Source organism: Rhamphochromis sp. 'chilingali' (genome assembly GCF_963969265.1).
Source record: "Rhamphochromis sp. 'chilingali' genome assembly, chromosome: 6".
Taxonomy (NCBI): Eukaryota; Metazoa; Chordata; class Actinopteri; order Cichliformes; family Cichlidae; genus Rhamphochromis; species Rhamphochromis sp. 'chilingali'.
In genome coordinates this window covers 14998915-15011355 of record NC_137933.1, presented here as the reverse complement: position 1 = coordinate 15011355, position 12441 = coordinate 14998915, and the positions used below count along the sequence as shown (strand labels likewise).

At 38.4% G+C, this 12441-nt stretch overlaps 1 protein-coding gene across 1 annotated transcript in view; it reads right to left on the bottom strand.

The window, feature by feature from the left end:
• The window catches only part of pde8a (phosphodiesterase 8A), a 51786-nt gene that overhangs the window by 22002 nt on the left and 17343 nt on the right, over positions 1–12441 (bottom strand). Inside the window, exon 2 of the mRNA XM_080884849.1 lies at positions 2483–2539. Coding sequence (XP_080740975.1) covers positions 2483–2539 — 57 coding nt within the window. The remainder of the gene's footprint in view (positions 1–2482; positions 2540–12441) is intronic.

Below are 12441 nucleotides of genomic sequence, written 5' to 3'. Positions count from 1 at the left end.
GCATTATTTAAGTAGCAAAACATAGCCTCAGGCTCGAAGCACTGAGTCCTTATGTCTGAGAGAGGTGTTGCCAATCCAAGCCATATTTCTCATGTGAGCATTTTTCCTACAAGCGGCATTAAGTGTCCGGGTCATAAATACATCACCTCTGAATCCTAGAGCTATGTTCGGTACGCACAGGGAATTAGATCAGAATTCCACATTGGGATGTTGGTAGAAAAGTCAACATTCCTGCAGAGCTGGAAGAACGGGGCAATATAGGCCACGATGAGGTCTGCTTAGGGGATTCTTCCTGGGCCTAGACAGATATGCCTTGCTTATAATAACAAAACCAGTTACAGCTGATAGGGAAAAATAAAATCTATAATCTTAAAGGACATTTAAAGAAATTTTTTTTCTGAAAATCAGGATACCCTGCTCATGCTCCAAAGAGTCAGATGTACCAGAAAGAGAAAGTAGCAGACAGACAATGACATCCAGAGGGGAAAAAATAGTTTGAAGGGGGTAGTGAGCGGTTTGGCAGAGTCTGATCACTCAGTCTAGAAAACATCATTGTTGAAAACAGAGGGCCCGGCCAGATCCTGTGGACCGCGAGAAAAGAGGAGGAGCAGAGAGGAGGAGGGAATGACAGGATCAGCTGTGAGTGACAAAAACAGGAAGGGGATATCTCTCTACCTCGCTTTCCTACTGTGGTCACTGTGGAGCGCATCAGACAATGAAGCAGTCTGTGCACTTATATGTGTCATTACAATGCACGACTTCTAATATATCCAGCACCTTCAAACCATCACTGTTATGAGAATTTGTTGCAATTTTATTTTTGTAAAAATGCACCATGTTACATGCTATGCCCCAGCTGTGCAACTAGTCTATTTTCATTCATGCGGTATGTCTGAGGCTTCGACATGAGTCCTTTAGTCATCTCCATTTTGGCCTTTTAAAAGAGGGTGTGACAAGCACAGGGTGATTCTGACTAAGAAGCCTGGGGACAATGCAGGTTCACTCTGATCTTGTAGCCACACCCTAAAGCATACATAGCTTAACCTTGTATTCTTTTGTATGCAGAGCCATGATTTACTAGCAACTGAGAATATCATTTCATTATTTCATCAATACATTTGAGCGCTTTCTTATAGCGATTTCCTGCATGGCGTCATTGCAACCAACAGTTACAGGGGTTTCCTTAAATGTTGCTAGGTAAACTTAGTTGCACCTTAGGTGCAGCACCAAAAACCTCAATCTTATTGCTTTGGCTGTTAGCAGATTTCTGTGATCACCTGTAGTTTGCATAAGAAATGCAGACTTATTTGCAAACACTTGCTAACCACTAGCAGAGCAGTAGCAAAAAATAGAAACCCGAAATGGGAAATGTTTGCCTTCACATTAAAAACAGTGCCTCAGCACTGCAGCAAACATGTTTCAAGGTTTGTGTCACACTTTTCAGTTTCACTACTGCCTGAAGAGTAGTTGGCAAGTGTTTGCAGACAAATCAGTGTCTTCCATGCAAACTATTGCAACATGCTAGCAACCAAAGCAATCATAGGTGGTTCTTCGCCAACTGGCAAACATAAATTATTCCCTAGCTTTCCGCCATCAGGGGGTCACGATCAGTCTCTAGGCCCATGTGGCTGGAGATCCTACACTGTCATACGTCCAAGATGGCGGACAGATATACATCATGCGACTGTAAAACCTTCTATACAACTGGACAATTACTTTTTGGGACCAGATGAGTTGCCCCCTGCTAGCTACTAGCAAAAATGCAGTTTTAAGGCATTTCTGCAGCCACTTCACTTTATCCTCTTTTCATAATCCGTGTATGTTCTACTGGGTAGAACGACAGTAAATTCTTATTTCTGCTTAAACAAATCTAATAAAAACAATAAAATAAATGTCAAAACCCCTGAAGAAACAAAAACAAACAAAAAGACCACACCACACTGCGTAAATGGCTGAAAGCTTGACGTTTCTGAGGTTTTATACAACAGCAGCGACATATGGCGAGGGAACGCACACGAACTGTATAATGACCCACTGAACATCTGAGAATGTCGGCAGCGATGAAACCGGTCCATGGACCCTCTGTGCAGCTGTTCCATAATGTGCATTGTTCATTATGGTATGCTCTTCGTCACAAATGTTTGGCCTTGTTGCCTTGACAACCCAGGGGTGTACTGCACACAATAGGCCCATTAACAGTTTTAATGCCCATCTCTCCTCTTTTCGAATCTTTGCATGGGACATGCTGTGGGGTCTTTAAGAATTTCCACCAAACTCCAAGCAAAAGTTTTTAAATACTAAAATGCAAAAAACAACTCCACCAAATATTCACAGTCACACCAAGTTTTGCTTTACAACTTAGCTAAAAGCTTCTTAATGAATGGACATGAATATTTTCCTGGAGCACTCGTGTTGTTCGCGGAAGGCCTTCAAACACTCAAGCACAGGAGCGTCAGTCATGTTAGTTATTGTTTTACGATACCTGAAGTGGGTCTTTAAATAACTTCATTGGTCCGAATTGCACCTCTGTTAATGTGGTCTGAAAGATAACAAAAAGAATACAGGCATTAGAAGAATATCAGAAAAAAAGCATTTCACTCATTCAGTTTAAAATGGTTCCATAGATCCCAGTAATTTCCCAGAAATAAGAAAGTTAAGCAAAATGTCACACCTTTATCTTTTCTTCTGGCCTTAATATTGCAGGAAAGCACTGACATAAATAACTATATTCATTGTTACAAGCTGACCATGCATACTTAACCAAGAAAAAAAAAAATTGCTGTAATGCCATAGGAATGTATCACATATTATATGTAAATATTATTGTTTATTGATTCACAGACAAAGAAATACACTGCAAGTGATCCTAAATGGTGATTTCACTTATATTTTGGCTCATGAATAAAAAATAAATAAATCATTCACTGATACTGTTTCATATGAAAACAACAGATCAGGAGCTTAGCCTGTTTAAAAAACAAAACAACAGTAATTCATTTTTCTGAAACACATTCTCATCAGTTTAAAATTTTTATAAGGAAATCTAACAAAATTTCTAAAAGGTATTAAAGTATGAGCTATTAAATATAACAGATATGGCAACATGTTGAAATGTACTTATCTGACATCTCATTAAAGACAGCAGTGAAATATAAACAAGTATTTTCTCAAGTAATATTTTCAGTTGACGCTACATTTTACTTCTGTTCAACTAGAAATATAACACTACCTCTAACCCTCTTTAACATTCACACTATATCTTTTAACCAGTTTTGATTTTTCTTAATTAATAATCAAGATACTTTTTAAAAGAAAAAAAAAAGATTTGCAAAATTTGGAGTGCAAAACCTTTTTGCACTCCAAAATTTTAAATTGCATAACCTTGTATTGTGTTTCTATATAATTGGTATTACATACCTGCATACTTCTCTCATCACCAACTCAATTAAAACAAATGTTTGAAATTTAGTCATCCAATTTCTCCTAAACAGGAGACTTGAAAGAACTTTTTTTTTAAAGGGCAAATATCACACTGACAGGTTTTTCACTCATTACACTTTCCTTACATGAGCTTTCTCATTTCTGTCTGCAAATAATTTAGCTTCCTTCCTGCTAAATGGAACCCAGCTCAGGGGTTAGTAACCATAGCAACCAAGCCCCTTGCGGACCGCCATCCCTCTAGAATTCCTCTTCTCCGTAAACAATCTACACATGTGAGGAGGAATACAGAGAGGAATTTCAGAGTGTGCTGGGCTGCAGTAAATCACTTCTTGCTAAATTGTAAGCCTTCTGAAAGCTCCATGAAACAACAAAGAGGGGGGGAAGCTGATTAGCCCTGGGTTGTAGCCAAACTGACATCATCATGACACTAGGCTGTTTGTTGTAGCTGACCACAAACAAGAAGTATGGGACCAGAAAGGCTACAAGCTCTGTGATGCTCTGTGATCATCTGATCTTTCACATGAACTAGGATCTGGTAGCAAAATAGCCTGATGTGGTATGCGCACACATAAAGAAGTGTCCAGCTACATTTTTGCACAGTCATATAGAAACATCATAAACCCATGCTCTTCTAGAAGGGTTTAGCTCAACAACATCTAGTTTATTTTGTTGCTAGATTTCTTTGCCCTCATGCCAGAGCAAATAACATCTTCTGCTTCAATCATTTCATTTTGCCATGAGAATGAACCAGAACTCTCTCTCTTGTTTTGATTGCAGCTGGGTAAATGACACCGAGATGCATGCATGCACTGAGCAGCTCCTTCAGTGGGAGACTGCGGCACCCACGGTGTGGGACGGAGAGATTTCGCAGGTCTTTCCTCCCCACTGCTGTCAGACTCCATAATAAAGACTTTAACTGATCAAGCACACACATCCATACATATGCAATAATACTAAGTGCAATAATCCTTTCTGTCATCGTTGTATTTTTACTCAGTTGTATATAGTATTTGTATTCTATTTTTATCTTATTGTATATTTATTTTTATTTTATTCTACTGTATATAGTATTTTATTTTATTCTATTCTGTACAGTTGTGTACTGTATTTATTCTTATTGTATTCTAATTTTTGCCTCATAACTTTTGCACTGTCCACTTCCTGCTGTGACAAAACAAATTTCCCACGTGTGGGACTAATAAAGGTTATCTTATCTTATCTTATCTTATGTAAAGTACACAGTACAGCGCAAAAATTACCCCTCATTTCTTTACATTTTGTTTTTAAGAAGCCAGATTTTCTTGTAATTTTTTAAAAGTGGTCTCGAGCAACAGTTCTCCAGACTTTCTGAAGGTCTTTCAAAGTTTTTCTTTGGACACTAGCAGCTTTTTCACTTATTTCCAGTCCAGTCTTTGTACCTGACCATTTTCAGGGGAATGGTTTTTTTTGTTTTTGAAGCAGTTTAGCACTGGTCTATGAATTATTCAATCATTAAAAAGGCATCTAACTCAAGCAATAAAGCAGTGCTGGGTCTACACATAACAGGCAACCTAGGTTAGAAATAATATACATAATTCGTTCCCATTCCTTTAGTTGAATCTGTCAAAAATTTGACAGCCATAAAATACAATTTTTCAACAACAAGTGAGTGATTAGCTGAAAACATGGTGTGTATTATAGCTGTAAAAGAGGAAACTGGACAAGTCTCATCAGAAATGGTCTCAGTGGAGGGATGGCTGTCAAGAAGTAATTCTCAAGGAAGGGAAACATGGAGTCTGAAAAGTCTCAGGTATGCCAAATTACACAAGAACTGAAAATAAGTGCCAACAGTTCTTATAGAGTGGTGAATCCACATTAGAAATTTTTGGTTCAAATTGACATCAGCATGTCAGGAGAGAGGAATAACAGTACATGAGTGTACACTGTAAATATAGTTTGAGGCCACATTTCAGTCAGTGGTGTTGGAGATTTTGTCAAAACTGATTGAATTATGAATGAAGAACATTCAGATTTTGATCCAACACCCAATAGTATATGGAAAGCTTTTGATTGGCAACATTTTAACTTTTCAGCATGACACTGATCCCTAAAACACTGCCAATACAGTAAAAGTATACCTGGATAGAAAAATACAATTTAACACTGTCAGTCATGGATTGGCCTCCCCAGGGCGCGGACCTCAACATTATTGAAGCAGTGTGGGATCATCTTGACAGACAAGAGAACAAAAGGCAGCCAACATCCAAAGAAGAGCTTTGAATGTCCTTCAGAAAGTGTGGAGAACTATTCCTGACAACTACTTAGAGAAATGACAAGAAAGCTCCCTAAGAGAGTTCAGGCTGACTTTCAATCTCATAAGAATTGTACAAACTAAATTTCTGCCTCATATGCTATCTTTCAATAAATCATACAGTACTATATACAACTCATTTAGTGTGTAGCATTTGGCTATAAAGTATCCAGCTAGCTGAGGCGTAGCACAAGCAGTAACACACCAGAGTCTCACCATCCCGGAGAGACTTGTCTTCAACTGACAATGATACAACAAATACAACTGCAGCTGAGATTGTGTAACTCACAAAGCCAGCCCTTGTCTGTCTGTCTCTCTCTCTCACACACACACACACACACACACACACACACACACACACACACACACACACACACACACACACACACACACCTGAACCAGTCTGCCAGCCTCTTCAGGCAACATACTTCTCCTGTACAGTACACAAACGCACACACTGCAATGAATCATTCAGACAAGCATTTGCATCCCGCAAACATCATGTTGGCCCTCAACCAGGAGCAAACAAAACAGGGGAAGTGAGTGAGCATATAGGCCAGGCAGCCTGGCAGTACAGACACAGTGTGCGCACCCAGGTAAGCAATGTCCCGCCCTATATGCTGCCGCGTTATACCAGTCACACTGGGAAATCTGTGTTTGTGTCAGAGTCTGTGCCTGCATGTGTGTGCGCGCATGCATGCATGTGTACACGGGGCCTTCATGATGATATTATCATGTCATCTCTCTACAAATCTTAATACAAATTCCTGCTGACTGATTCAGAGACACAGTTATTAGACAAAAAAAACAAAACCTAAGTGAATGGTTCAAGTGTTTCTTTCACATAAATATTGTTTATTAATATAAAAAAGTTTTCATTATAATCAAATGTTAGAGAATATTTTTAAAAAGCTGGCGGGTTATTTTAATTACCAATAAGTAATTATTTTGCAGTAATCTGAGAAAATTCTATTTAGGATTTACACTGGGTAAGCATTAAATAAGGGATGTTATATTAAAGAATAGGTAATGGGTTTACCTATTCTTTACCTATCCTTGAAAGCTGTCACGATTTGTGCTTTATTGAAGTATAAACCACAACTAAATAAACACATAAATAAGCCGTTATTTTAGTTTTAAGCACCATGATCAAATCTTATCCCTCAATATTTTCAGTATGTATGGCAATCTGTAAAGTTATTGGAGTAATTTTTCAGCCAGACACGCAGTGGTACCAAACACTGAGTCAGCAGCACACAGTGACTAAAGCAGCTCAGTACAGATGCTGAATTAATGTAGATCAGTAACATCATGGCCAAAATCTGATACACTCAGCCCGGGTCACATTATGTCGATATACGAGCATGAGCAAAATCAAATTACAACACACCAGTTGGCACATGGTGAACTTGGAATCTTCAGGCCCTCTAACCCACTTTGACAAGTTCCTAAAAAAAATTTTCACTAAAATTCACAGAACTGCGTCTGTTTTTTCATTCACTGAGAGGCCATTTTGCAGGCTGGCCACTTCAAAGAAAGTTATATCGTGTGATATCACACCTTTTTGTTCGTTTGGGCCAATATGACCAAACATGACAGCTACTAGGCATCTGCAGTCATCTAGAGAAGTATTTAAGACAGTCTGCAGTACCCCTGATTTTTTCTTTGTTTTAATCTATGGGTAAACCTACATTGCAAGAAAATATACAATGAATAAAACACATTTTCAAAAACCACCCCACCACTGTGACCATTTATACCCAAATCCTTTCAAACTGACTTCAGATCAGTGTATACACAAGCACCTACTGTGAGTTGTTTTAATAACCGTTCAGCTGTCAACCATAGACAGCTACTCAGCTACCATGATTTCACCCACTGGCACCCGAAATCCTGTTTTGAAGCTTTGAAGTCATAGGTATATAAAAGTAGGGTCTGAAAAATTATGCCATAGCATAAAGAGAAACGCATAAGTGCCTTAAACTTATATTTTATCTGAAGACCACCAGATGGCTGTAGCTGTGGTTGCTTAAAGAAATCTACGGAAAACTGGCTTTCTGTCTCAACTTGTGCCAAACATTTCCTGATGAGTTTATGGGCTCAGGTTCTTGGGAAAAGGTAAAATAAATAAAATCATACTTATTTTGACAATCTTGGTCGCACTAAAAATGAGGATCATCCATGCTATAAGTTGTTAGCCAATGAGCAAACAATTTTCACAGTCACACATATTTACTGATTCTTTTAACGTGAAAACCTACACATTTCCTGATTTAATAGCATTTAATGGACTACAAAGTGAAACCACAGGAAGCTGTTGTTTTACCAGAGCTAAAAAAAGAACCTGTAGGTGGTCATGATGGGTATAAAACAGAATATCCATCACATGATTAGATAAACCATCTGTCTCATAATATGTAACACATGGCTAACCCTATTGGCCAGTAGTTCCTAATAGCTCACCAACTTATCTCACCGAGTGCCTACCAGAGCATAGCATGAAGCCTGGCATGGACCCTCTCATGATTGTGATCTTGAAATATTACAAGAATCTAGCTATTGCACAAGGCAAGTCCTGCTGCCACTTTCTTTTGATACACCTAATGTATTTACGTAGTGGGGCTGCTTCTGACCCTATATCCTGCTTCCAGTGTATCCGGCCCTATAGATCTCCTCCTCCTCTCCTCCAGACCACCAGCTCTTCTGTCTCAGACACACACACACACACACACACACACACACACACTCACACAGACTAGACCATACACACTGGGAGAGTGGCTTTCCACTAAAGTGAAAAACAGGAAATTGGATGACATTGTTCGGTGCGCCGACGTCAGCAGTGAGAGATACTGTAGAAAGAGTAAACAGCTTCCTCCACCCCAGAGCTGGGACCAGGATGCAGGGAATCTTGGGATGCCTGCCCTGCTCGTACTTCTTAGAAAAACGGCTACTCCATATTCTCCAGATCCTTCGCTTTGACAAGCCCTCTCCAGTTAACGTGCAGCTAACACTCTCTCTTCGTTTCACCGCTCCCTCAAACCACTTCATCAGTTCAGGAGTTTATTCCTTTTAAAAACTTCTCTACATGTGGTTAAGTAGAATATGATATGCCTAGCTGATGGCACAGTAACATAGGATGAGATCAGATTTCTTCCTTAGAAGTGTTGGGCCTCACAACCAGTGGTGGGGTGTCATGCGTGTGTTTGTGTATGTGTACGTGCATGTTCCTGTCTAAAAGTGTGAATCAAATGGAGATGAATCAATGTACTTGATTAGGACTGATTAAGGGCAGCAGTCCCAGCCACAGGTGTGGATGCACACTATGTACCAGACAGACACACAGTCGGACACACCAACCCTGACACACACTCAGCTAAGTGATGGGCTAAATGGCACCGCCTGACACATCAACCTCACCACATGCTGAGCCACTCAGATAGTATTGCTAGCTGCCCATGCTGGGTGTGTTACCTCAAAGAGAATAATTCACTTTCATGTGTGGCCACTGCCTATAGATCTGCCCCGAAACCAAGAGTAACAGAGAAGTTTCAAACTTGTGACCATATCCAGCTGAGATGAATCGACTACCAAGCCGATATTTAAAACCTTTAACAAATTCAGCTGAACTAAATCGAAATTTCTTTAAGTAAAGTACCAATGCACAAAATATGTAATAACAACCAGCCTGGTCTTAAGGAAAAGGGCGTAAAACACATTAGTTTATCTCATTCCAGCAGCATATCCTTTATTAAGAATGGTGGTCGACCAATCTAAGGTAACTAGGGTCTCTTAAATAAATAATGAGTGATTTATCACCACATCCTGTCTCCTGCTCCACACTTTACGCTGTCAAAATAAAAGTGGTACAATTCGTATTATTTTTCAGTAATGAATAGATACAGTTTCATCACTATTTCACAAGCTGTCATATAAAATTTTATGAGAAATTCACCTAATGCCTTCAGTGTGTGGCTCAGTGTAATTGGTCTCCATGAACACAAATTCACTTATTTTATGACTATTTCAAAGACTTTCTTGAGACTGACATGTTAGGCAAATTAATAGCTTTACTTATTCGTGTACTTTAACAGTATCCATCCATATAGTTCCCACTGATAAGACATCTGAGGCCTATCAGTCACACAGGTCTAAATACCGGTCAGCAACCGCAAACGTGTAATCTCCAGCTGTTTGATGAGTGCTTGATAGCTGAAATCAGTTGCAAAAAGGGTACTGGACCAAAAACCTCCTTTTGATTGTTTATGAGCGTACAAAATTAGAGAAATGCTTTCAAAGTAAAAGTTCTGCTGCACCCAAAACATTGTAAAGTAAAAACCTTTACTTTGAAGACAAACGGTCTTGTGTTGCACTTTTTTTACAGTTTCACTGCAGCTCGGGGAGTACTGCGTGAGTGTTCGTAGCCAAATTGGCGCCTTGTGAACAAACTACAAACGACAGATCAGAAAAGTGTCAGATGACTCATCAATGCTTTTCTCACAACCAACAAACCCGAATACACAACCACAGCCATAAACAATAAACTTCCACAACAAGCTGCACCTATAGTACTTCAGAAAACTGGGAAACACACCGTGGTGGAGAAAAAAAAAAAATGAAAATTATGATATATAATCTTCAAAATTCGTCAAAAGCCTTCAGTACTGGTATGATATAACTTCCACTCTTTCTTTAATTTTTCTGAAAACATAGTGTCTTCATCTACAGTGCAGTGAAAACAAAAAAAGAAAAAATTGCTCCCGTCCCAATTTTTTGGTGTTTTGCACATTTGTCACACTTAAAAATTTCAGAGCAAACAAATTTTAATATTAGACAAATGTAACCCAAGTAAATGCAAAACGCATTTTTAAGTAATGTTTTCAAATTTATCCAAACCTACCTGGCCCTGTGTGAAAAAGTAACTACCCCCCAAAACCTGATAACTGGTGGTTCTGCCCTTGGCAGAAAGAACTGCAGTCAAGCGTTTGCGATAACTGGCAGTGAGTCTTTCACATCACGTTGGAGGAATTTTGTCCCACTCTTCTTTGCAGAACTTGCTTTTATTGAGACATTCAGAGGTGGGTTTGCTGGTATGCTTTTGAAGTTCTTTAGATGTTGTTTTGAGTCGATGAGCTCTTAGAGGTTAATCAGTTAATTCATGATTCATGGGCACGATTACTTTTCACGTAAACCCAGGGGAATTTGGTAAACCCCCCCCCATAATAAATGAAATCAAAATTTATAAATGCATTTTATATTTATATTTACTCAGGTTATCATTGTCTAAAAAAAATTGTTGTATGATCTGAAACAGTTGAGTGTGACATATTTCATAGAAATTAAGAAGGAGGCAAATACTTTTTGTACATGCAGAGGTTAACAGATAAAAACTGTCCACAGTGTGAATTCTTTTGTTGCCTTATTTATGACACATGGATCCATCCCTTTGCACTCTAGGATAAAATCGTGTGTTAAAAGCATTTTGGAAATCAGTCTAGCTTAATCCGACATTACATCTCAAATAAAAGACAAATGAATTTTTCAATTCATCCATCAGGTCCTTCATTGCCTTATTATGCTCAAAAAGTAATAAAATAACCACTGAATAAGATAAAAAAGGACAAATAATAAAATCACAAATGCAATTAATGTGCTAATGTAATTACAGTCCATCCTTTCTGAAAAATAACTACGCCAATGTGTATTCTGGCTCTGTCCACATGTTTTATCCACAGTGACCAACCCCACAGTCAGCCAGGCAGAAGACTTTAGTTGAGTCGCTGGCATGAGTGAGGGAAACTAGGCCACTGTGGATCGGTTTGTCCCAGAACATCCATGCTTTCTCTCTGTCTCTTTCTCAGTCTGGCAGAACACACACGGAGGAAAGACCAATTGCCTGAAACAAAAACTAAGTACACACACACACACACACACACACACACACACACACACACACACACACACACACACACACACACACACACACACACTACATGAAATGAATAATCACATTCAACTAATTTTCTTTCCATTCTTTAGATATATGACGGTGTGACTCACATGCAATGTTGAGATTAACAATGCAAGCATCTTGCATTTACTATGCAAATTGTTCAGTTATGTGTTCATGACAGGGCAGAATAAGCTGCCACAGTGAATGAATATAAATTTTACATTAACCGATTAATTTTTTTATCTCTCTTTTTTTAATTCTTCTCTAGCCTGGCTACGAAACTGATGATAGTTCTCACTATTCCTACCTTTGAATGGAAACCAATTTAAGGTCATCCTCCAACTAATAATTAGTATTCATTAATTGGCTCTTGGTGAATTTTAAGAATAAATCTGTTTGCAGGAAAATAAAGAAAAACAGAGAAAAAAAAAAGGGTTCACATTTACATCACAGTGAGATGTAATGCAAGTCAAACCATGCTATTTGGACAAACAGGTAACTATTAAACATCTTTCCATTTAAAAAAAAAAATTCATTACTTTAATAGGTTATCATAAACAGATTAATGTAGTTCTTTCAACTGCAAACTGTTTAAAAATCTTAATTACACCATCTTATTTTCCTAAAATAATCAAAATCTCATATTAAGTGATAAGAGATCGTCTCCAACTATCCAAAATAGTGAAGATATCTTTGTGAAATTATGTGCAACTCACAAAGAGCTTTACAAAAAAGTTCCTAAGGACCCCATAAATCT